This window comes from Anopheles funestus, chromosome 3RL (genome assembly GCF_943734845.2).
Source record: "Anopheles funestus chromosome 3RL, idAnoFuneDA-416_04, whole genome shotgun sequence".
In the NCBI taxonomy this organism is placed as follows: domain Eukaryota; kingdom Metazoa; phylum Arthropoda; class Insecta; order Diptera; family Culicidae; genus Anopheles; species Anopheles funestus.
This window is the reverse complement of record NC_064599.1, coordinates 4,627,565-4,654,658: the sequence shown is the minus strand read 5'-3', so window position 1 is coordinate 4,654,658 and position 27,094 is coordinate 4,627,565. Positions and strand designations below refer to the sequence as shown.

The window sequence follows — 27,094 nt, the reverse complement described above, 5'->3', positions numbered from 1 at the left end:
GCATGAATCTCCTAAGGCCTTAGCTTTTTTTGGGAAATTTAGTAAAATTTTAAAAATTGATATATTTTAATGCGAATTTGTTGCAAAAAGTTTCTTTTCACTCAAATAATGCTTTAAATTTAAAAAAAGAATAAAAAATAACAAAAAAAATTTAAAAAAAATTTCAACTCGAAAATTTCGTAAGGCTTACCCCTTACCATTTTTTGTGAAATTTAGCAAAAAAATTTAAATTTATTTATTTTAATGCGAATTGGTAGAAATAAGTTACGTTTCACTCAAATAATGCTTTAAATAAAAAAAAGAATAAAAAATTGCAAAAAAATAAAAAGGTTCTAAAAATTTTAAAATTTCCTAAGGCTATAGCCTTAGTTTTTTTTTGGGGAAATTTAGAAAAATTTTATAAATTGATTTATTTTAATGCGAATTTGTTGGAATAAGTTTCTTTTCACTCAAATAATGGTTTAAATGAAAAAATAACAAAAAAAAACGCTATAAATTTGCCAATCTCCTAAGCAGAGGCGGATCCCGTTTCATGTCCTTGCCGATCAGACTAGCCCGCTTGTTCGCTTATACAGGTTTGATAGTTAGGCAGAGCGAAAAGTACATTCATTTGGCTAGTTTGGGTATTGTACACATGTATTCCGTTTCAACTCACTATCTCACTCTTCCTCACTTTGCACATCTCTAGTACGATGAGGAGTTAGTTGAGAGATGAGATTTGAACCACAAACTTCGGTGCTTTAATGGGAACGCTTTTCAACCGTTAATCTAGTTATGATAATTTAAAACTTTTTCATATAAAAAAAGACACCGAAAAGAGCAATACTCGTTAGCATTATAGCAGTTTAAGGTGTTTTAGGATTAAAATTCCTTAATGAAATACATTGTCAAATGTGTATGTTGAGAGGAAAAAAATCAGTTGTTTTCAATTTTAATTGCAGTCCAAAGTTTTTCGATTAGAGCTTATTTTGGTGTAGATCCCATTCAATCCTTCACATTATTTCCACCCTTAAAACTCCATTCAACAAAAGCTACTCAAAATCAATTACCCATATAGTGCTCTGACTCACCAGCTCATAGCATCGATATGAACCTCCAACCATCGACTGGTAAAAAACCCTCCTTCCAGTGCTTATCAGCGTCCGGAATCGAGCCACCGTTCAATGGGCTTGAAAACGATTCAAAACAACCGAATCGATTTGCATCTCCGGTACCGATTTTCCTCCAGTAATCACTTAAATAGCTTCACCTTAATTATCCGCCGGTATAGCAAAATGTTAGGGTAACAGGAGAATCTATGGAACGGACGCCAAACCAGGTCAGCTGTACTGGAGCCTCCCGAGATCGAGGTTCAACAAAGGCACACAGGAGTGCTCTGAGCAGCGTGCAGTGAAGCAAAACTTGATTACGGATTACAATTACAGTCGTCTTGCAAATAGCACAATGTACATCGTAATGCAAACATGTTGAGTTTAGCAAAGAAGTGATGGTTTAACGATTGATTAACGAGTTTAACGAGTAATGCAATAATTGTGAAAGTTTTATTAGAGTATGAAAAAGTTTTATTTGTTTGAACAATGATTTATGATAAAGTTTGAATAGAATATTTATGTTACTTTTATTTATAAAATTACTTTGTTTAAAATATTACATTTAGAATGTTACTTTTTACAGTATTTTGAGACAATTTTTCTATCTAATAACTTTATGTCGGAGTAACAACACTCATCTGTACCTTGAGTAGTGTAATCAACTGTACCTAGCAGTGTGTGATAACCTTCAGCAATGCTGCATGCGAAGGTTTTCCCGCAGGTCAGGAACAACCCCTGAACAATAATAGATGCAATCAAGCGTACGAACCACTTCATCCGGAGGGAAAGCTTGTTTTCAGCTCGATGCTGCAATACACCGAGCACCAGCGTTAGAGTTTTCTCCCTTAAGGAAACACATAATGCCGGAAAGACCCGTTGCAAACCGTAACCCGAGTCTTTCCCCCATTCACCGGCTGTGTTTTGGGGATTAGCATGGTTTAACTAAACGGTCCGGATACCACAAAACCGACCTACAACATACCCGGTACAATGTTTTCCTCTGCTGTCACGCTTAACTCATCGTGTGGCTCACCGAAGGTGAGAAATATGACTGATTCAGAATGTGCGACAAACAGCGGCGCGTGAGCGAGTCACTAAATAATGGAAATATAATTAAATGTAGAAACGAGCTGCCAGCAAATTGATGCTTGTTCATTGGGAAATTTAATGCAAATGCGACAAAGGCGGCATCTGATCACTGTTGGAAGTTTTTTTTTGGTTTAAGTGAATTTTAATCTAGAATTGAAAATAATATACGAGGGAAATTCGAAAGAAATGGTCGAATTCAAAAATAGAACCTCATCGTTTATCGGTTCATTGAAGTCGTTTGTCATTTCCATTATCTTGTGTTATTTGAATGTACACTTTAACATACTTTCTCTTACGGTTATTTCCTTTTCTTTTCTTTTCTTTTCTTTACTTATTGTGTTTATTTATGCTTTATTTTTTACAATCCTTATGTCAAAATAATCGATCGTTAATTAAATCATTTGTTTTAGTATGTTTTTCCCTCTGGTTGTGTTTATATCTTCAATTAATATTTCTTTAATTGTTTTAGTTTTTCAATCGTTTCAGTACTTCATCATTAGATTCAAAGCTTCTTTTGTTGCATATTCCCGATTAAAGTGTATCTAACGATATCACGATATTTACATTGTACATTAATGCGCTCTTGTAGCGATTTCCATGAACAATCGATCGGATTGCTCATCATGTTCAGTGCAGTGACATTGGGTGAGGTGCCGTTAACATCAAAAGTATTTATAAAATTCCAATACACACTAATCCTTAACGATGGTACCGGTACGAGAGACAGATCAAGTTGCTGAAGACGATTTGAATTTAATTCAAGATAGCACAGATTCTTAGGATACTGGTAACTACTCAACTGAATGACCTCTATCTTATTGCCAGAAAGGAGCAGCTCGCGCAGATTGTCCATATAAGCGACACTCTCAATTGAAAAGTTAGTCAGTTGATTATCAGCTAAAGAGAAAATATGGATGTGTTTCCAATTTTGTAAGCAAGAGGAGTTGATACTTAAAAAGCTGTTTGTTTGCAACATTAAAGTCGACATGCGTGGAAGGTTCCAGTTGCAGAGGGTTAATTCCTTCAATCTGTTGTTGGATATTTCTAACGTTTTCAACGTTTGGTGTGTACCGGTAATAACTTCTATCTTGTTATTTCTTACATCCAGGTACGTTAATCGATGGAAGGGACCAAACAACTTAAGATCTAGTGATTTTAACTTATTTTCTGACAATCTTAGATAGTTAAGCACATCGTACAGTGCGCAAGATCTTGTAGCGGTGTTAACGACTTTCTTGATCTTATTTCTTTTCAAAATAATCACCTCTAGCAGCGTGTAATCACAAAATGTTGCCAAATCGAGATGTTGAATTTTTGATTCTGTCATCGATATAAACTTTAGCAACCGTGCGTTGCCCAATGTGGGAGGCAACTTATCTAATTTAGAATCCTTCACCAACAACCACGACAGTATGGATTGTTTTTCGAAATCGATTTTTGACAGGCTGGTTTGTATAATCCTTATATCTGTTACATTCCGCGGCACACTAATCCATTTCAGCGTCATTGATAGTTCGATGACAACACGTTCCACAAACGGAGGTAATTCTCCGAGCACTTTCTTGTCTAGATGTTCCATCCGAACGTTGCAGAACAATGTTTTCGACACAGTCGTAGGAATGTACTGATAAACGAACGTATCTTCGTAGGTTGGCAGATCGCTTATCATGCAACTTAATGTAGTACATTTTAAATGAACTGCCGTGTGCCACTTTACAACATTCAACACTAACAAAAGCCTAAAACGGGTGAAATAAGTAATGTAGTACGATCTCGGGTCTATTGGTTTAACAAATTAAACTTACGCACCATATCAACCACTTGTTCACGATATCCATTTGAAGATGGAAACAACTAAGTCTGACCGATAATCCAGCCACTATGACAATGCTCTGGTGCATGGTACTTTTTATAGGGCAACTGCCAAATATAGAGCTTCACACATCATGGAAAAAACGTTGATTATCGTGCATTAATGTTGTTTCGCGTTCAAACGAGAAAATAATGTTCTTTTCCGGCAAGGGCCAGTTGCTCTAACTGGTTTGAATGTAATAAGATGAATTTGTGCCAGGCCGTTCTACCCGAATAAAACAAAAAGATGCATTTGTGAAATAAAAAAAAATTGTGATAAAATTAATTCAATCTTGTTTTTCGGTTTCTACATAGTTTTTTAGTATTTTTACAAAGATGGTAAAATGTATTTATTAAACAATTTTACACAAAAAAAACCCATAAATGTGATATGATAAAAATCTTTAGGCGAAGGAGTGGGCGTATGTGTTAGTGTAGCGATCACATTTTCTAAGATCGGATCGGTACAAAATCCAATCCACGCCGTTCCCTAGCAACCAAAGAACGGAGGACTGGGTGGTAAAATAAAATCCAATAAACTCTCCAAAAATGGAGAAGGCATGAACCATTAGATCGTTATACTAAAAAGAAGAAAAAGCCCTAAGAGTGCTGTTAATAATCAATTTAATGCTGCATTCTAGTAATCAACAATAATTTTATCTCATTACTGCACTTAAATGGGGGTAAGGCGTTAGCAGGCAATTGTTAAAAACAATGAAACTAATAATTTTACCACTTTCATATTGAATTTTATAGTTGATTTAGTCCTTGCTCATCTTAATAGGGTGTAAATTTTCCACATCATGACCAAACTGAAGATCAACCCTGAAGACTGCAACAGCAACATAAAAACCGGTTTTTCTAGAGCTTGCGCATTCGTCGTCTGAAATATGTTTTAAATTGACCGTTACACAAAACAACGATCGTATTTGAACTTGAACATGCATTTTTTTAAGTTAACGTTTCATTTATGTGTGTCTTTTCAATTCAATTCTTTTCAATAATTTCACATAATGCAAGAGAAAAGATCGACATTGAAGTGTGGTAGACCTATTAGTCTGTCTACATTTATTGATATTATTAACTCAGGTACGATCACCTTTCGGTTTTAACGACATTGTAATCGCTTTGGAAAATTGTCTGTCCATCTGTCTAGGGCAAAAAAGGTCCCTGCGGAAGGGCAGTTATCCGTTACTTTAAAAAAAGGTGTGTCACTGTGGCAACCGAAAGCATACAATGATAAAGTGTATATATCGAAGCAAACAAAAACCCTCGCACACAAACACACGTGTGCCTGCGCGCACGGGGTGCGTTCACATACTCCCTCACGTGAATGTGGCAAACAATTAGCGGTGCGATGGTGTTGGTGCGATCGATTCGGCGGCGTGGAAGCGAAACATAACACGCACAACAACGAAAGCTGTGGCCGCGAGTGGTGTCTTCCGTCTTTGCGTTGCTCAAGTGACAATATACGTTTGGAGGTTTTTTCCTGTGGTCTATTTTTTTTTGATTAAAAAGTGAGTAAATTATCAGTAAGAACGTGTTCACATACCAAACTATTGTGAAGTGTGCATTGGATTACGGAAAAGCGTTGATCGCAACAATCACCTAAAGACGAACCGTCCTCGTGTGTTTGATCATCTACCACACCCTAACACGCCCTGTGTGAGAAATTCTCCAGCGTTTTGTGTTGTGTATTACTTCGTGCGTGAAACTGTGAAACTGAGCATATTCATAATGAAAAGCCCCCGAAAACGATGATTGTCTTGTGGAAGGGGTTGACTCTTCGGGAAAGTTCCCTTGTGTAAAATGTGCGGAAAATGCTCTCCAAATATTCTGAGCATGATCACACGCCCATGTGTCAAACGATGGCCTAATCCAGACAAGGGTGCAACGTTTGAAAGGGTTGATCGGATGCGATCGTGTCCGTTCGCAATCTATTTCTTTTAATAAAATTCCATCCAGTGGTCACAATAGTGACGCATCGCAACTTACAGAAGGGAAAGAACAAACGGCGCATTCTTTCCATACAATTCTGTCCCATTGCGGAGTGGGAATATGGAGAAGCAAAGAAAAAAAAGATGGTAACCGGTGTGTTGGTGCTGCTGCTTCGTTCACCAACACATACGCGCGCCCCGCTTAATTCGAAACTTGTTTATATCGTAAGGGTGGAACGAAGGGTTGATGTTGTATCCAGTTGTATCGGCATACTTGATGTGTAGTGGTGGGTGTGTTCAACAGGTGGCTCAATGGTCTAGGGGTATGATTCTCGCTTTGGGTGCGAGAGGTCCCGGGTTCAAATCCCGGTTGAGCCCGCGAGAAGTTTTTTGTTTATTATTGCAAGTTTGCGTTTTGTTGATAGAAGTGGTGTACCTTTTCTAAACTTTTAGCAGTATATTAACTAGGAGATTTTCCTAATATAAGAAAAAGTTAGAATCCTTTCTATTTGGATTTCTCTTGAAATGGAAATTAAAATGCCTTTTGTTCCGTTTTAGTTTTCGATATGGGTATGTTTATTAAACAAACACATTATTTGGAAGTATTGTTCTGCGATTGAAATATTGAAAAAATATATCATAACAATTGTCACGAGTTGAGAGTTCGGGAAATCATGGACGAAAATGAGAAAAGATTCAATCAAGAATCCAATTCAACGTTGGATCAAATCTTCTCTCGGAAAAAAACGAACCAATTTAACGCCAAAAACAGAAACGATGCTCCTTTTCGGCCATCAAACGTCCACACAACGGATGTCCGGATTCGATCTGTGTTTAATTGATGCATCATCATTTACACGTGTTTCACAGGAATCCACGCGTTAGCAACCCGCAAGTTAGCATCCGGACCCGTACTGCCGGCAGGTATGGTGTAGTATCATGTCCACCATCGAGGAACGTACAGCGTACCTAGACAATCCATACTTCAAAGGACACATCTACGGGAACTTTAACCCGTTCTACGTTACGATTGCCATCTGCACCGTGATCGGTGTGCTAATCATCGTGCTAAACATCGTGTGCGGTTGCTGCTCCAAGCACAAGCAGTACTGGCAGGACAGACATACGGGTAAGAGAGTTGAACGCCGTGCCCTTAGTTCCCATCAATTGCTTTAATTGAGATGTGCTTTAACGATTTTTTTTTTGTAGGGAATCGGTGGTTAGTGTCATTTTGGTCAGCTACACCGCATAAGCAACCGCCACTGGATTTGACCGAGCTGAAAGACGCCAGCTACTTCCAACCAGTCAACGTAAGTGTCTTATTGGAGTTTGTTAAACTAATTAAAGTTCGATTTGCAGCGATAAAGCTTTGCCGTCACTAGTTCCAAACCCCAAAAACCAACGGAGGAAAAAGATATTTCATTATAAGATATTGTAGCGATGCTAAATCATCCCAACAAGTAGTTTCTTGAAGTTTGAGTGTCCTTTCCACAATGCCGTCGAGTTGGCGCATATACAACTCTCTTCAATAGTTTGCTAGGTCTCTGTTGATAGGTGATCGCGTATAGATCAGTGTGTCGTTTAGTTTTCGGTTGAAATCTTGAGTGCGGCGACTCGATCGACTTGATCGTCCTGGTATCCGTAGTGTAGATAAGATCGTTGTAGTCACTCACAAGTGTCTGTGATGTTTTGCCTTCAGTTAGAAGGGCGGAACACATTCACGAAGCCAAACACGGTTGACCATTGATGTCTACGAAGAACCGTCTGGTTCCTTCAGTGTGTAAAGTTGGAGATACGATGCTATAAAGCGAATATCGATGGAGTTGCGTTTCCGATCCGATAGCATTGAGAAACACTCGGCGATAGTTTCAGAACCGTTTGGGCTAATATTGCCCCAGTAGGAATCGGACGAGTTCCTGGAAATACATAATTCATGGCCAGCGGGATGGAGCTTTTATTTTCTTCAAACCCGTTGTAATGTGCACGCGACTTGAGATTGCTGAATTGTAAAGTTGCCTTCTGGAAGAGAAATCGTTAAGACAGAAACACCTCTGCTTTCTGAATTCTTCATTTCATACTGATTTCATGCTTCATTTATCGCTTCTGAACAATTGGTTCACTTCGTGTTTGTCTATATCTATGGATACTTCCAGCCATAATTTCGATAACAAACATGATCGCCGCACTTCCATACCCAACAATCAGTACGTACCGGAGCGATATCAAATCCTTCAGCTCCAACGTTTCCCGTTGCGTCAGTCCACGGTTCACAACATTCCGCAATGGTTGGACGGTCTGTTCGCGCCAATATTCCCACAATCCTGCCTGTCCAACCATCCCAATGTGCTGTAACAATTGCATCGTAACCGGGCTAAACTTTGAGACGGAAAACCCATTCATGCGCCAACCGAAAAACTCTTCCAAGATGTAGTACGGTACGCGAAAGTCCGTATCGCGGCGACGCATTTCCAGATGTAGGAAAAGCTCTGCGTTGCCACACTGCACCATGAAGGCGTGCCGTCCGTGACGCAAATTGTCGTAGTATTCTGGCTCGTCGACGATGAGCACGTTGTGGTGCAGCTGCTCGTACGCTTCAATGTCCTCGAAGTGTAGCACACCGATCGGAATGTCCGATGCGGCGAGTGACTCGATCGTGCGGATGCGTGGTTGATTCAGTGACTCGATAAACGTCGACAGGAGCTTTGCCGAGTAGGCTTCACTGAAGAAAAACATTACCACCACGGCAATGAAGATGAGACGCCGTTCCGATGGGGAGTATTCGTCTTCGGTCGCTTGATCACCGAACAGAACCGTCAGTAGTATGTTGTTGGGAAAGTGTTGTGCCCAGCGGTAGTTCAGTAGGAACGCAATGGCAAGCAAACAACCGCACAGACACCACAGTGGTGCCGAGAATGGGGAAAGCAAAAAGTAGATCAAACCTTCCTTCGGTTTTTCCGGCAACACCAAACAGTTGCCCGTGAAGCTACCGATCGCGTACGGTTTGGTTAGAAATTCCCGACTGTAAAGAGTGGGCACAATCTGGACATCGCGCTTCTGGAACGCTACCAGACAGTTGTACTTTCGGGCGAACTCTGTGAAAAATTGGACATATATACCACCCATCTGGTACTGGCCCTGTATGAGGAAGGGAAACTCGGCTTGGTTCGCAATTTCCACCCGTCGTCCATCGAGCCCTAAGACGGTGCGGTTCGCCAACAGGCTGGGCAATTCCTCGACGGTCGTCACATAATCCATCGCGTAACTCTGACCATCGGCCATCAACGTAAAGGTACGGTTGTGTCTCGGTGCACTCATCAGCACCAACCCATTCCGGACGCCCATCATGGCAAAGTTTTCGAACTGATTGTACAGGGTGCGAGTGTTTGGTTTTAAATTAATCATCACAGCGAACCGAGCCGCCTGGTTCCAGTTGGTGTTGGTCGACAGGAACTGGATGCGTAGAAACACTTGGCGCGCTTGTGCTTCCGGTTCGAAGATCAAATACAGCGAACACAGGTGCAGAGGCACGTCGCCCAGTTTGGTGCGGGTTAGAACTCGCGGTAGCAACGGAAACTGGCGCAGATAGCGCTCGAGCACATCGTTCCAATAGTGATCGTTCGTTGGCGAAATGCACAACTCCTGCCCCGCAGCTGGAAGCTCCACCGGGACCGGGTGCGTTGTGAGGTACACCAACGAATCCAACGCTGCGTCTGCACTCGGCGAAATGACCATACCACAGCGCACGAGAAACAGTGCCAAATCGAGTTGAACCATCGCTTTTCCGGGTGTCCTTTCGTACTGAACAATGGGAAAGAATTGTACCGAAGGGTTTGCGCGAATTGTACCAAACTCTCGCGAGACTCATTGGCGCACAAAAATGGTAATGGGTTTCAACGTCGATAGAAAATTGGCCCCGAGAGAATCGAATCGGAATGTTACTATTGGATATCAGTGTGGCTGTTGGATGGGAGATCAAAGGATGGCATAATATTATATCAAACAAACAAGAGCCCAATCCTGCAATTAGCATAGCTTATGTGGTGGTCGTACTATGTACTCCTGGTGGGGTATGTGTTTGATGTTGTCTAAAGTGTACCAAATAATATATTGCACAAATGGTTTTCTTTCTCAATTGTAGTAGAGATGAGAATAACAACTCTTTTTAGTGAGTCAACTCAAAGTGAATGAGCCGCTATTAGGAGTCAGCTTTTCAAATTTTTCAAATTTTCAATTTAATTTTTTTTTAAATTTCTGTAATATTTTTCATTTCTATTTATGTAAAGCATTATTTGAGTGAAAAGAAACTTATTGCAACAATTTCGCATTAAAATAAAACTAAATTTTAAATTTTGCAAAATTTCCAAAAAAAATGGCAAGGGGTAAGCCTTATAAAATACATCAATTTATAAATGAGGAAAAATTGAGGAAAATTTTACATTTTCTCAAACAGGGTATGGAACTTGGTTCTTCGAATAACTTCTGGCAGAAACATCTGAGGGCATGGTCGTCTAAGAAGAAAATGTAGCCATTTTTGCCATCTATCGACCACAGGTTAAAGATTGGCGATCCGTTGGATACCGACCGAGTTATAGGCAAAACTTGGCGCAAAAACGAGGAAAATTTTACATTTTCTCAAACAGGGTAAGGAACTTGGTTCCTCGAATAACTTCTGGCACAGACATCTGAGGGCATGGTCGTCCAAGAAGAAAATGTAGCCATTGGTGCCATCTATCGACCACAGGTAAAAGATTGGCGATTCGTTGGATAGCGACCGAGTTATATGCAAAATTTGGTGCAAAAATGAGCCTTAGTAAATTTTCATTTTTTTGAATTTTTTGATTTTTTTATTATTTTTCACTCTTTTTCTTATTTAAAGCATTACTTGAGTGAAAAGAAACACATTGCAACCAATCGGCATTAAAATAAATCAATTTAATTTTTTTGCAAAATTTCCCAAAAAAATCGTAAGGGGTAAGCCTTATGAAATTTTCGAGTGGAAAATTTTTTTGAAATTTTTTTCTGATTTTTTATTATTTTTTTAATTTAAAGCATTATTTGAGTGAAAAGAAACACATTGCAACAAATTTGCATGAAAATATATCACATTTAAAAATTTTGCTAAATTGCTCAAAAATGAGAAAAATTTTACATTTTCTCAAACAGGGTAAGGAACTTTGTTCCTCGAATAACTTCCGGCACGGACATCTGAGAGCATGGCCGTCTAAGAAGAAAATGTAGCCATTGGTGCCATCTATCGACCACAGGTTAAAGATTGGCGATCCGTTGGATACCGACCGAGTTATAGGTAAAACTTGGTGCAAAAATGAGGAAAATTTTACATTTTCTCAAACAGGGTATGGAACTTGGTTCCTCGAATAACTTCCAGCACGGACATCTGAGAGCATGGCCGTCTAAGAAGAAAATGTAACCATTTTTGCCATCTATCGACCACAGGTTAAAGATTGGCGATCCGTTGGATACCGACCGAGTTATATGCAAAACTTGGTGCAAAAATGAGCCTTAGTAAATTTTCATTTTTTTGAATTTTTTGATTTTTTTATTGTTTTTCACTCTTTTTCTTATTTAAAGCATTATTTGAGTGAAAAGAAACACATTGCAACAAATTTGCATGAAAATATATCACATTTAAAAATTTTGCTAAATTGCTCAAAAATGAGAAAAAATTTACATTTTCTCAAACAGGGTAAGGAACTTTGTTCCTCGAATAATTTCCGGCACGGACATCTGAGAGCATGGCCGTCTAAGAAGAAAATGTAGCCATTGGTGCCATCTATCGACCACAGGTTAAAGATTGGCGATCCGTTGGATACCGACCGAGTTATAGGCAAAACTTGGTGCAAAAATGAGAAAAATTTTACATTTTCTCAAACAGGGTAAGGAACTTTGTTCTTCGAATAACTTCCGGCACGGACACCTGAGAGCATGGCTGTCGAAGAAGAAAATGTAGCCATTTTTGCCATCTATCGACCACAGGTTAAAGATTGGCGATCCGTTGGATACCGACCGAGTTATATGCAAAACTTGGTGCAAAAATGAGCCTTAGTAAATTTTCATTTTTTTGAATTTTTTGATTTTTTTATTATTTTTCACTCTTTTTCTTATTTAAAGCATTACTTAAGTGAAAAGAAACACATTGCAACCAATTGGCATTAAAATAAATCAATTTCATTTTTTTTGCAAAATTTCCCAAAAAAATCGTAAGGGGTAAGCCTTATGAAATTTTCGAGTTGAAAATTTTTTAAAAATTTTTTTCTGATTTTTTATTATTTTTTTTATTTAAAGCATTATTTGAGTGAAAAGAAACACATTGCAACAAATTTGCATGAAAATATATCACATTTAAAAATTTTGCTAAATTGCTCAAAAATGAGAAAAATTTTACATTTTCTCAAACAGGGTAAGGAACTTTGTTCCTCGAATAACTTCCGGCACGGACATCTGAGAGCATGGCCGTCTAAGAAGAAAATGTAGCCATTGGTGCCATCTATCGACCACAGGTTAAAGATTGGCGATCCGTTGGATACCGACCGAGTTATAGGCAAAACTTGGTGCAAAAATGAGAAAAATTTTACATTTTCTCAAACAGGGTAAGGAACTTGGTTCCTCGAATAACTTCCGGCACGGACATCTGAGAGCATGGCCGTCTAAGAAGAAAATGTAGCCATTTTTGCCATCTATCGACCACAGGTTAAAGATTGGCGATCCGTTGGATACCGACCGAGTTATATGCAAAACTTGGTGCAAAAATGAGCCTTAGTAAATTTTCATTTTTTTGAATTTTTTGATTTTTTTATTATTTTTCACTCTTTTTCTTATTTAAAGCATTACTTAAGTGAAAAGAAACACATTGCAACCAATTGGCATTAAAATAAATCAATTTCATTTTTTTTGCAAAATTTCCCAAAAAAATCGTAAGGGGTAAGCCTTATGAAATTTTCGAGTTGAAAATTTTTTTAAAATTTTTTTCTGATTTTTTATTATTTTTTTAATTTAAAGCATTATTTGAGTGAAAAGAAACACATTGCAACAAATTTGCATGAAAATATATCACATTTAAAAATTTTGCTATATTGCTCAAAAATGAGAAAAATTTTACATTTTCTCAAACAGGGTAAGGAACTTTCTTCCTCGAATAACTTCCGGCACGGACATCTGAGAGCATGGCCGTCTAAGAAGAAAATGTAGCCATTGGTGCCATCTATCGACCACAGGTTAAAGATTGGCGATCCGTTGGATACCGACCGAGTTATAGGCAAAACTTGGTGCAAAAATGAGAAAAATTTTACATTTTCTCAAACAGGGTAAGGAACTTTGTTCCTCGAATAACTTCCGGCACGGACACCTGAGAGCATGGCTGTCGAAGAAGAAAATGTAGCCATTTTTGCCATCTATCGACCACAGGTTAAAGATTGGCGATCCGTTGGATACCGACCGAGTTATAGGCAAAACTTGGTGCAAAAATGAGAAAAAATTTACATTTTCTCAAACAGGGTAAGGAACTTGGTTCCTCGAATAACTTCCGGCACGGACATCTGAGAGCATGGCCGTCTAAGAAGAAAATGTAGCCATTTTTGCCATCTATCGACCACAGGTTAAAGATTGGCGATCCGTTGGATACCGACCGAGTTATATGCAAAACTTGGTGCAAAAATGAGCCTTAGTAAATTTTCATTTTTTTGAATTTTTTGATTTTTTTATTATTTTTCACTCTTTTTCTTATTTAAAGCATTACTTGAGTGAAAAGAAACACATTGCAACCAATCGGCATTAAAATAAATCAATTTCATTTTTTTTGCAAAATTTCCCAAAAAAATCGTAAGGGGTAAGCCTTATGAAATTTTCGAGTAAAAAATTTTTTTGAAAATTTTTTCTGATTTTTTATTATTTTTTTAATTTAAAGCATTATTTGAGTGAAAAGAAACACATTGCAACAAATTTGCATGAAAATATATCACATTTAAAAATTTTTGCTAAATTGCTCAAAAATGAGAAAAATTTTACATTTTCTCAAACAGGGTAAGGAACTTTGTTCCTCGAATAACTTCCGGCACGGACATCTGAGAGCATGGCCGTCTAAGAAGAAAATGTAGCCATTGGTGCCATCTATCGACCACAGGTTAAAGATTGGCGATCCGTTGGATACCGACCGAGTTATATGCAAAACTTGGTGCAAAAATGAGAAAAATTTTACATTTTCTCAAACAGGGTAAGGAACTTGGTTCCTCGAATAACTTCCGGCACGGACATCTGAGAGCATGGCCGTCTAAGAAGAAAATGTAGCCATTTTTGCCATCTATCGACCACAGGTTAAAGATTGGCGATCCGTTGGATACCGACCGAGTTATATGCAAAACTTGGTGCAAAAATGAGCCTTAGTAAATTTTCATTTTTTTGATTTTTTTGATTTTTTTATTATTTTTCACTCTTTTTCTTATTTAAAGCATTATTTAAGTGAAAAGAAACACATTGCAACCAATTGGCATTAAAATAAATCAATTTCATTTTTTTTGCAAAATTTCCCAAAAAAATCGTAAGGGGTAAGCCTTATGAAATTTTCGAGTGGAAAATTTTTTTGAAATTTTTTTCTGATTTTTTATTATTTTTTTAATTTAAAGCATTATTTGAGTGAAAAGAAACACATTGCAACAAATTTGCATGAAAATATATCACATTTAAAAATTTTGCTAAATTGCTCAAAAATGAGAAAAATTTTACATTTTCTCAAACAGGGTAAGGAACTTTGTTCCTCGAATAACTTCCGGCACGGACATCTGAGAGCATGGCCGTCTAAGAAGAAAATGTAGCCATTGGTGCCATCTATCGACCACAGGTTAAAGATTGGCGATCCGTTGGATACCGACCGAGTTATAGGCAAAACTTGGTGCAAAAATGAAAAAATTTTACATTTTCTCAAACAGGGTAAGGAACTTTGTTCCTCGAATAACTTCCGGCACGGACATCTGAGAGCATGGCCGTCTAAGAAGAAAATGTAGCCATTGGTGCCATCTATCGACCACAGGTTAAAGATTGGCGATCCGTTGGATACCGACCGAGTTATAGGCAAAACTTGGTGCAAAAATGAGAAAAATTTTACATTTTCTCAAACAGGGTAAGGAACTTGGTTCCTCGAATAACTTCCGGCACGGACACCTGAGAGCATGGCCGTCTAAGAAGAAAATGTAGCCATTTTTGCCATCTATCGACCACAGGTTAAAGATTGGCGATCCGTTGGATACCGACCGAGTTATATGCAAAACTTGGTGCAAAAATGAGCCTTAGTAAATTTTCATTTTTTTGAATTTTTTGATTTTTTTATTATTTTTCACTCTTTTTCTTATTTAAAGCATTACTTAAGTGAAAAGAAACACATTGCAACCAATTGGCATTAAAATAAATCAATTTCATTTTTTTTGCAAAATTTCCCAAAAGAATCGTAAGGGGTAAGCCTTATGAAATTTTCGAGTGAAAAATTTTTTTGAAGTTTTTTTCTGATTTTTAATTATTTTTTTAATTTAAAGCATTATTTGAGTGAAAAGAAACACATTGCAACAAATTTGCATGAAAATATATCACATTTAAAAATTTTTGCTAAATTGCTCAAAAATGAGAAAAATTTTACATTTTCTCAAACAGGGTAAGGAACTTTGTTCCTCGAATAACTTCCGGCACGGACATCTGAGAGCATGGCCGTCTAAGAAGAAAATGTAGCCATTGGTGCCATCTATCGACCACAGGTTAAAGATTGGCGATCCGTTGGATACCGACCGAGTTATAGGCAAAACTTGGTGCAAAAATGAGAAAAATTTTACATTTTCTCAAACAGGGTAAGGAACTTGGTTCCTCGAATAACTTCCGGCACGGACATCTGAGAGCATGGCCGTCTAAGAAGAAAATGTAGCCATTTTTGCCATCTATCGACCACAGGTTAAAGATTGGCGATCCGTTGGATACCGACCGAGTTATATGCAAAACTTGGTGCAAAAATGAGCCTTAGTAAATTTTCATTTTTTTGAATTTTTTGATTTTTTTATTATTTTTCACTCTTTTTCTTATTTAAAGCATTACTTGAGTGAAAAGAAACACATTGCAACCAATCGGCATTAAAATAAATCAATTTCATTTTTTTTGCAAAATTTCCAAAAAAATCGTAAGGGGTAAGCCTTATGAAATTTTCGAGTGGAAAATTTTTTTGAAATTTTTTTCTGATTTTTTATTATTTTTTTAATTTAAAGCATTATTTGAGTGAAAAGAAACACATTGCAACAAATTTGCATGAAAATATATCACATTTAAAAATTTTTGCTAAATTGCTCAAAAATGAGAAAAATTTTACATTTTCTCAAACAGGGTAAGGAACTTTGTTCCTCGAATAACTTCCGGCACGGACATCTGAGAGCATGGCCGTCTAAGAAGAAAATGTAGCCATTGGTGCCATCTATCGACCACAGGTTAAAGATTGGCGATCCGTTGGATACCGACCGAGTTATAGGCAAAACTTGGGGCAAAAATGAGAAAAATTTTACATTTTCTCAAACAGGGTAAGGAACTTTGTTCCTCAAATAACTTCCGGCACGGACACCTGAGAGCATGGCCGTCTAAGAAGAAAATGTAGCCATTGGTGCCATCTATCGACCACAGGTTAAAGATTGGCGATCCGTTGAATACCGACCGAGTTATAGGCAAAACTTGGTGCAAAAATGAAAAAATTTTACATTTTCTCAAACAGGGTAAGGAACTTTGTTCCTCGAATAACTTCCGGCACGGACATCTGAGAGCATGGCCGTCTAAGAAGAAAATGTAGCCATTGGTGCCATCTATCGACCACAGGTTAAAGATTGGCGATCCGTTGAATACCGACCGAGTTATAGGCAAAACTTGGTGCAAAAATGAGAAAAATTTTACATTTTCTCAAACAGGGTAAGGAACTTGGTTCCTCGAATAACTTCCGGCACGGACACCTGAGAGCATGGCCGTCTAAGAAGAAAATGTAGCCATTTTTGCCATCTATCGACCACAGGTTAAAGATTGGCGATCCGTTGGATACCGACCGAGTTATATGCAAAACTTGGTGCAAAAATGAGCCTTAGTAAATTTTCATTTTTTTGAATTTTTTGATTTTTTTATTATTTTTCACTCTTTTTCTTATTTAAAGCATTACTTAAGTGAAAAGAAACACATTGCAACCAATTGGCATTAAAATAAATCAATTTCATTTTTTTTGCAAAATTTCCCAAAAAAATCGTAAGGGGTAAGCCTTATGAAATTTTCGAGTTGAAAATTTTTTAAAATTTTTTTTCTGATTTTTTATTATTTTTTTTATTTAAAGCATTATTTGAGTGAAAAGAAACACATTGCAACAAATTTGCATGAAAATATATCACATTTAAAAATTTTGCTAAATTGCTCAAAAATGAGAAAAATTTTACATTTTCTCAAACAGGGTAAGGAACTTTGTTCCTCGAATAACTTCCGGCACGGACATCTGAGAGCATGGCCGTCTAAGAAGAAAATGTAGCCATTGGTGCCATCTATCGACCACAGGTTAAAGATTGGCGATCCGTTGGATACCGACCGAGTTATAGGCAAAACTTGGTGCAAAAATGAGAAAAATTTTACATTTTCTCAAACAGGGTAAGGAACTTGGTTCCTCGAATAACTTCCGGCACGGACATCTGAGAGCATGGCCGTCTAAGAAGAAAATGTAGCCATTTTTGCCATCTATCGACCACAGGTTAAAGATTGGCGATCCGTTGGATACCGACCGAGTTATATGCAAAACTTGGTGCAAAAATGAGCCTTAGTAAATTTTCATTTTTTTGAATTTTTTGATTTTTTTATTATTTTTCACTCTTTTTCTTATTTAAAGCATTACTTAAGTGAAAAGAAACACATTGCAACCAATTGGCATTAAAATAAATCAATTTCATTTTTTTTGCAAAATTTCCCAAAAAAATCGTAAGGGGTAAGCCTTATGAAATTTTCGAGTTGAAAATTTTTTTAAAATTTTTTTCTGATTTTTTATTATTTTTTTAATTTAAAGCATTATTTGAGTGAAAAGAAACACATTGCAACAAATTTGCATGAAAATATATCACATTTAAAAATTTTGCTAAATTGCTCAAAAATGAGAAAAATTTTACATTTTCTCAAACAGGGTAAGGAACTTTCTTCCTCGAATAACTTCCGGCACGGACATCTGAGAGCATGGCCGTCTAAGAAGAAAATGTAGCCATTGGTGCCATCTATCGACCACAGGTTAAAGATTGGCGATCCGTTGGATACCGACCGAGTTATAGGCAAAACTTGGTGCAAAAATGAGAAAAATTTTACATTTTCTCAAACAGGGTAAGGAACTTTGTTCCTCGAATAACTTCCGGCACGGACACCTGAGAGCATGGCTGTCGAAGAAGAAAATGTAGCCATTTTTGCCATCTATCGACCACAGGTTAAAGATTGGCGATCCGTTGGATACCGACCGAGTTATAGGCAAAACTTGGTGCAAAAATGAGAAAAATTTTACATTTTCTCAAACAGGGTAAGGAACTTGGTTCCTCGAATAACTTCCGGCACGGACATCTGAGAGCATGGCCGTCTAAGAAGAAAATGTAGCCATTTTTGCCATCTATCGACCACAGGTTAAAGATTGGCGATCCGTTGGATACCGACCGAGTTATATGCAAAACTTGGTGCAAAAATGAGCCTTAGTAAATTTTCATTTTTTTGAATTTTTTGATTTTTTTTATTATTTTTCACTCTTTTTCTTATTTAAAGCATTACTTGAGTGAAAAGAAACACATTGCAACCAATCGGCATTAAAATAAATCAATTTCATTTTTTTTGCAAAATTTCCCAAAAAAATCGTAAGGGGTAAGCCTTATGAAATTTTCGAGTAAAAAATTTTTTTGAAATTTTTTTCTGATTTTTTATTATTTTTTTAATTTAAAGCATTATTTGAGTGAAAAGAAACACATTGCAACAAATTTGCATGAAAATATATCACATTTAAAAATTTTTGCTAAATTGCTCAAAAATGAGAAAAATTTTACATTTTCTCAAACAGGGTAAGGAACTTTGTTCCTCGAATAACTTCCGGCACGGACATCTGAGAGCATGGCCGTCTAAGAAGAAAATGTAGCCATTGGTGCCATCTATCGACCACAGGTTAAAGATTGGCGATCCGTTGGATACCGACCGAGTTATATGCAAAACTTGGTGCAAAAATGAGAAAAATTTTACATTTTCTCAAACAGGGTAAGGAACTTGGTTCCTCGAATAACTTCCGGCACGGACATCTGAGAGCATGGCCGTCTAAGAAGAAAATGTAGCCATTTTTGCCATCTATCGACCACAGGTTAAAGATTGGCGATCCGTTGGATACCGACCGAGTTATATGCAAAACTTGGTGCAAAAATGAGCCTTAGTAAATTTTCATTTTTTTGATTTTTTTGATTTTTTTATTATTTTTCACTCTTTTTCTTATTTAAAGCATTATTTAAGTGAAAAGAAACACATTGCAACCAATTGGCATTAAAATAAATCAATTTCATTTTTTTTGCAAAATTTCCCAAAAAAATCGTAAGGGGTAAGCCTTATGAAATTTTCGAGTGGAAAATTTTTTTGAAATTTTTTTCTGATTTTTTATTATTTTTTTAATTTAAAGCATTATTTGAGTGAAAAGAAACACATTGCAACAAATTTGCATGAAAATATATCACATTTAAAAATTTTGCTAAATTGCTCAAAAATGAGAAAAATTTTACATTTTCTCAAACAGGGTAAGGAACTTTGTTCCTCGAATAACTTCCGGCACGGACATCTGAGAGCATGGCCGTCTAAGAAGAAAATGTAGCCATTGGTGCCATCTATCGACCACAGGTTAAAGATTGGCGATCCGTTGGATACCGACCGAGTTATAGGCAAAACTTGGTGCAAAAATGAAAAAATTTTACATTTTCTCAAACAGGGTAAGGAACTTTGTTCCTCGAATAACTTCCGGCACGGACATCTGAGAGCATGGCCGTCTAAGAAGAAAATGTAGCCATTGGTGCCATCTATCGACCACAGGTTAAAGATTGGCGATCCGTTGGATACCGACCGAGTTATAGGCAAAACTTGGTGCAAAAATGAGAAAAATTTTACATTTTCTCAAACAGGGTAAGGAACTTGGTTCCTCGAATAACTTCCGGCACGGACACCTGAGAGCATGGCCGTCTAAGAAGAAAATGTAGCCATTTTTGCCATCTATCGACCACAGGTTAAAGATTGGCGATCCGTTGGATACCGACCGAGTTATATGCAAAACTTGGTGCAAAAATGAGCCTTAGTAAATTTTCATTTTTTTGAATTTTTTGATTTTTTTATTATTTTTCACTCTTTTTCTTATTTAAAGCATTACTTAAGTGAAAAGAAACACATTGCAACCAATTGGCATTAAAATAAATCAATTTCATTTTTTTTGCAAAATTTCCCAAAAGAATCGTAAGGGGTAAGCCTTATGAAATTTTCGAGTGAAAAATTTTTTTGAAGTTTTTTTCTGATTTTTAATTATTTTTTTAATTTAAAGCATTATTTGAGTGAAAAGAAACACATTGCAACAAATTTGCATGAAAATATATCACATTTAAAAATTTTTGCTAAATTGCTCAAAAATGAGAAAAATTTTACATTTTCTCAAACAGGGTAAGGAACTTTGTTCCTCGAATAACTTCCGGCACGGACATCTGAGAGCATGGCCGTCTAAGAAGAAAATGTAGCCATTGGTGCCATCTATCGACCACAGGTTAAAGATTGGCGATCCGTTGGATACCGACCGAGTTATAGGCAAAACTTGGGGCAAAAATGAGAAAAATTTTACATTTTCTCAAACAGGGTAAGGAACTTGGTTCCTCGAATAACTTCCGGCACGGACATCTGAGAGCATGGCCGTCTAAGAAGAAAATGTAGCCATTTTTGCCATCTATCGACCACAGGTTAAAGATTGGCGATCCGTTGGATACCGACCGAGTTATATGCAAAACTTGGTGCAAAAATGAGCCTTAGTAAATTTTCATTTTTTTGAATTTTTTGATTTTTTTATTATTTTTCACTCTTTTTCTTATTTAAAGCATTACTTGAGTGAAAAGAAACACATTGCAACCAATCGGCATTAAAATAAATCAATTTCATTTTTTTTGCAAAATTTCCAAAAAAATCGTAAGGGGTAAGCCTTATGAAATTTTCGAGTGGAAAATTTTTTTGAAATTTTTTTCTGATTTTTTATTATTTTTTTAATTTAAAGCATTATTTGAGTGAAAAGAAACACATTGCAACAAATTTGCATGAAAATATATCACATTTAAAAATTTTTGCTAAATTGCTCAAAAATGAGAAAAATTTTACATTTTCTCAAACAGGGTAAGGAACTTTGTTCCTCGAATAACTTCCGGCACGGACATCTGAGAGCATGGCCGTCTAAGAAGAAAATGTAGCCATTGGTGCCATCTATCGACCACAGGTTAAAGATTGGCGATCCGTTGGATACCGACCGAGTTATAGGCAAAACTTGGGGCAAAAATGAGAAAAATTTTACATTTTCTCAAACAGGGTAAGGAACTTTGTTCCTCGAATAACTTCCGGCACGGACACCTGAGAGCATGGCCGTCTAAGAAGAAAATGTAGCCATTGGTGCCATCTATCGACCACAGGTTAAAGATTGGCGATCCGTTGAATACCGACCGAGTTATAGGCAAAACTTGGTGCAAAAATGAAAAAATTTTACATTTTCTCAAACAGGGTAAGGAACTTTGTTCCTCGAATAACTTCCGGCACGGACATCTGAGAGCATGGCCGTCTAAGAAGAAAATGTAGCCATTGGTGCCATCTATCGACCACAGGTTAAAGATTGGCGATCCGTTGAATACCGACCGAGTTATAGGCAAAACTTGGGGCAAAAATGAGAAAAATTTTACATTTTCTCAAACAGGGTAAGGAACTTGGTTCCTCGAATAACTTCCGGCACGGACACCTGAGAGCATGGCCGTCTAAGAAGAAAATGTAGCCATTTTTGCCATCTATCGACCACAGGTTAAAGATTGGCGATCCGTTGGATACCGACCGAGTTATATGCAAAACTTGGTGCAAAAATGAGCCTTAGTAAATTTTCATTTTTTTGAATTTTTTGATTTTTTTATTATTTTTCACTCTTTTTCTTATTTAAAGCATTACTTAAGTGAAAAGAAACACATTGCAACCAATTGGCATTAAAATAAATCAATTTCATTTTTTTTGCAAAATTTCCCAAAAAAATCGTAAGGGGTAAGCCTTATGAAATTTTCGAGTGAAAAATTTTTTTGAAATTTTTTTCTGATTTTTTATTATTTTTTTAATTTAAAGCATTATTTGAGTGAAAAGAAACACATTGCAACAAATTTGCATGAAAATATATCACATTTAAAAATTTTGCTAAATTGCTCAAAAATGAGAAAAATTTTACATTTTCTCAAACAGGGTAAGGAACTTTGTTCCTCGAATAACTTCCGGCACGGACATCTGAGAGCATGGCCGTCTAAGAAGAAAATATAGCCATTGGTGCCATCTATCGACCAAAGGTTAAAGATTGGCGATCCGTTGGATACCGACCGAGTTATAGGCAAAACTTGGTGCAAAAATGAGAAAAATTTTACATTTTCTCAAACAGGGTAAGGAACTTGGTTCCTCGAATAACTTCCGGCACGGACATCTGAGAGCATGGCCGTCTAAGAAGAAAATGTAGCCATTTTTGCCATCTATCGACCACAGGTTAAAGATTGGCGATCCGTTGGATACCGACCGAGTTATATGCAAAACTTGGTGCAAAAATGAGCCTTAGTAAATTTTCATTTTTTTGAATTTTTTGATTTTTTTATTATTTTTCACTCTTTTTCTTATTTAAAGCATTACTTGAGTGAAAAGAAACACATTGCAGCCAATCGGCATTAAAATAAATCAATTTCATTTTTTTTTGCAAAATTTCCAAAAAAATCGTAAGGGGTAAGCCTTATGAAATTTTCGAGTGGAAAATTTTTTTGAAATTTTTTTCTAATTTTTTATTATTTTTTTAATTTAAAGCATTATTTGAGTGAAAAGAAACACATTGCAACAAATTTGCATGAAAATATATCACATTTAAAAATTTTTGCTAAATTGCTCAAAAATGAGAAAAATTTTACATTTTCTCAAACAGGGTAAGGAACTTTGTTCCTCGAATAACTTCCGGCACGGACATCTGAGAGCATGGCCGTCTAAGAAGAAAATGTAGCCATTGGTGCCATCTATCGACCACAGGTTAAAGATTGGCGATCCGTTGGATACCGACCGAGTTATAGGCAAAACTTGGGGCAAAAATGAGAAAAATTTTACATTTTCTCAAACAGGGTAAGGAACTTTGTTCCTCGAATAACTTCCGGCACGGACACCTGAGAGCATGGCTGTCGAAGAAGAAAATGTAGCCATTTTTGCCATCTATCGACCACAGGTTAAAGATTGGCGATCCGTTGGATACCGACCGAGTTATATGCAAAACTTGGTGCAAAAATGAGCCTTAGTAAATTTTCATTTTTTTGAATTTTTTGATTTTTTTATTATTTTTCACTCTTTTTCATATTTAAAGCATTACTTAAGTGAAAAGAAACACATTGCAACCAATTGGCATTAAAATAAATCAATTTCATTTTTTTTGCAAAATTTCCCAAAAAAATCGTAAGGGGTAAGCCTTATGAAATTTTCGAGTTGAAAATTTTTTTAAAAAATTTTTCTGATTTTTTATTATTTTTTTAATTTAAAGCATTATTTGAGTGAAAAGAAACACATTGCAACAAATTTGCATGAAAATATATCACATTTAAAAATTTTGCTAAATTGCTCAAAAATGAGAAAAATTTTACATTTTCTCAAACAGGGTAAGGAACTTTGTTCCTCGAATAACTTCCGGCACGGACATCTGAGAGCATGGCCGTCTAAGAAGAAAATGTAGCCATTGGTGCCATCTATCGACCACAGGTTAAAGATTGGCGATCCGTTGGATACCGACCGAGTTATAGGCAAAACTTGGTGCAAAAATGAGAAAAATTTTACATTTTCTCAAACAGGGTAAGGAACTTGGTTCCTCGAATAACTTCCGGCACGGACATCTGAGAGCATGGCCGTCTAAGAAGAAAATGTAGCCATTTTTGCCATCTATCGACCACAGGTTAAAGATTGGCGATCCGTTGGATACCGACCGAGTTATATGCAAAACTTGGTGCAAAAATGAGCCTTAGTAAATTTTCATTTTTTTGAATTTTTTGATTTTTTTATTATTTTTCACTCTTTTTCTTATTTAAAGCATTACTTAAGTGAAAAGAAACACATTGCAACCAATTGGCATTAAAATAAATCAATTTCATTTTTTTTGCAAAATTTCCCAAAAAAATCGTAAGGGGTAAGCCTTATGAAATTTTCGAGTTGAAAATTTTTTTAAAATTTTTTTCTGATTTTTGATTATTTTTTTAATTTAAAGCATTATTTGAGTGAAAAGAAACACATTGCAACAAATTTGCATGAAAATATATCACATTTAAAAATTTTGCTAAATTGCTCAAAAATGAGAAAAATTTTACATTTTCTCAAACAGGGTAAGGAACTTTGTTCCTCGAATAACTTCCGGCACGGACATCTGAGAGCATGGCCGTCTAAGAAGAAAATGTAGCCATTGGTGCCATCTATCGACCACAGGTTAAAGATTGGCGATCCGTTGGATACCGACCGAGTTATAGGCAAAACTTGGTGCAAAAATGAGAAAAATTTTACATTTTCTCAAACAGGGTAAGGAACTTTGTTCCTCGAATAACTTCCGGCACGGACACCTGAGAGCATGGCTGTCGAAGAAGAAAATGTAGCCATTTTTGCCATCAATCGACCACAGGTTAAAGATTGGCGATCCGTTGGATACCGACCGAGTTATAGGCAAAACTTGGTGCAAAAATGAGAAAAATTTTACATTTTCTCAAACAGGGTAAGGAACTTGGTTCCTCGAATAACTTCCGGCACGGACATCTGAGAGCATGGCCGTCTAAGAAGAAAATGTAGCCATTTTTGCCATCTATCGACCACAGGTTAAAGATTGGCGATCCGTTGGATACCGACCGAGTTATATGCAAAACTTGGTGCAAAAATGAGCCTTAGTAAATTTTCATTTTTTTGAATTTTTTGATTTTTTTATTATTTTTCACTCTTTTTCTTATTTAAAGCATTACTTAAGTGAAAAGAAACACATTGCAACCAATTGGCATTAAAATAAATCAATTTCATTTTTTTTGCAAAATTTCCCAAAAAAATCGTAAGGGGTAAGCCTTATGAAATTTTCGAGTAAAAAATTTTTTTGAAAATTTTTTCTGATTTTTTATTATTTTTTTAATTTAAAGCATTATTTGAGTGAAAAGAAACACATTGCAACAAATTTGCATGAAAATATATCACATTTAAAAATTTTTGCTAAATTGCTCAAAAATGAGAAAAATTTTACATTTTCTCAAACAGGGTAAGGAACTTTGTTCCTCGAATAACTTCCGGCACGGACATCTGAGAGCATGGCCGTCTAAGAAGAAAATGTAGCCATTGGTGCCATCTATCGACCACAGGTTAAAGATTGGCGATCCGTTGGATACCGACCGAGTTATAGGCAAAACTTGGTGCAAAAATGAGAAAAATTTTACATTTTCTCAAACAGGGTAAGGAACTTGGTTCCTCGAATAACTTCCGGCACGGACATCTGAGAGCATGGCCGTCTAAGAAGAAAATGTAGCCATTTTTGCCATCTATCGACCACAGGTTAAAGATTGGCGATCCGTTGGATACCGACCGAGTTATATGCAAAACTTGGTGCAAAAATGAGCCTTAGTAAATTTTCATTTTTTTGAATTTTTTGATTTTTTTATTATTTTTCACTCTTTTTCTTATTTAAAGCATTACTTAAGTGAAAAGAAACACATTGCAACCAATTGGCATTAAAATAAATCAATTTCATTTTTTTTGCAAAATTTCCCAAAAAAATCGTAAGGGGTAAGCCTTATGAAATTTTCGAGTTGAAAATTTTTTTAAAATTTTTTTCTGATTTTTTATTATTTTTTTAATTTAAAGCATTATTTGAGTGAAAAGAAACACATTGCAACAAATTTGCATAAAAATATATCACATTTAAAAATTTTGCTAAATTGCTCAAAAATGAGAAAAATTTTACATTTTCTCAAACAGGGTAAGGAACTTTGTTCCTCGAATAACTTCCGGCACGGACATCTGAGAGCATGGCCGTCTAAGAAGAAAATGTAGCCATTGGTGCCATCTATCGACCACAGGTTAAAGATTGGCGATCCGTTGGATACCGACCGAGTTATAGGCAAAACTTGGTGCAAAAATGAGAAAAATTTTACATTTTCTCAAACAGGGTAAGGAACTTTGTTCCTCGAATAACTTCCGGCACGGACATCTGAGAGCATGGCTGTCGAAGAAGAAAATGTAGCCATTTTTGCCATCTATCGACCACAGGTTAAAGATTGGCGATCCGTTGGATACCGACCGAGTTATATGCAAAACTTGGTGCAAAAATGAGAAAAATTTTACATTTTCTCAAACAGGGTAAGGAACTTGGTTCCTCGAATAACTTCCGGCACGGACATCTGAGAGCATGGCCGTCTAAGAAGAAAATGTAGCCATTTTTGCCATCTATCGACCACAGGTTAAAGATTGGCGATCCGTTGGATACCGACCGAGTTATATGCAAAACTTGGTGCAAAAATGAGCCTTAGTAAATTTTCATTTTTTTTGAATTTTTTGATTTTTTTATTATTTTTCACTCTTTTTCTTATTTAAAGCATTACTTGAGTGAAAAGAAACACATTGCAACCAATCGGCATTAAAATAAATCAATTTCATTTTTTTTGCAAAATTTCCAAAAAAATCGTAAGGGGTAAGCCTTATGAAATTTTCGAGTTGAAAATTTTTTTAAAATTTTTTTCTGATTTTTTATTATTTTTTTAATTTAAAGCATTATTTGAGTGAAAAGAAACACATTGCAACAAATTTGCATGAAAATATATCACATTTAAAAATTTT

General features: G+C 36.3%; 1 protein-coding gene, 1 long non-coding RNA gene and 1 other non-coding gene across 4 annotated transcripts in view; 2 read left to right on the top strand and 1 right to left on the bottom strand.

The window, feature by feature from the left end:
• The first annotated feature begins 5,422 nt into the window (after nucleotides 1-5,422).
• The window catches only part of LOC125772188 (uncharacterized), a 34,688-nt gene continuing 13,016 nt past the window's right edge, over nucleotides 5,423-27,094 (top strand). The window contains exons 1-3 of one of the 2 annotated variants that reach the window (XM_049443647.1): nucleotides 5,423-5,548; nucleotides 6,839-7,097; nucleotides 7,178-7,278. In XM_049443647.1, the coding sequence (XP_049299604.1) occupies nucleotides 6,908-7,097; nucleotides 7,178-7,278 (291 nt within the window). In that variant the 5' untranslated portion in view covers nucleotides 5,423-5,548; nucleotides 6,839-6,907. Of the gene's footprint in view, nucleotides 5,549-6,809; nucleotides 7,098-7,177; nucleotides 7,279-27,094 lie in introns of those variants that run through there. The other variant, XM_049443646.1, reaches the window with a different exon arrangement.
• Trnap-ugg (transfer RNA proline (anticodon UGG)) lies at nucleotides 6,275-6,346 on the top strand. Its single transcript has one exon. It is a non-coding gene; the product is annotated as a tRNA-Pro (tRNA).
• LOC125772202 (uncharacterized) lies at nucleotides 11,916-22,927 on the bottom strand. Its single transcript, XR_007419449.1, has 3 exons — nucleotides 21,614-22,927; nucleotides 16,569-18,375; nucleotides 11,916-13,331 (listed from the first exon to the last, which is right to left on the bottom strand). It is a non-coding gene; the product is annotated as an uncharacterized LOC125772202 (long non-coding RNA).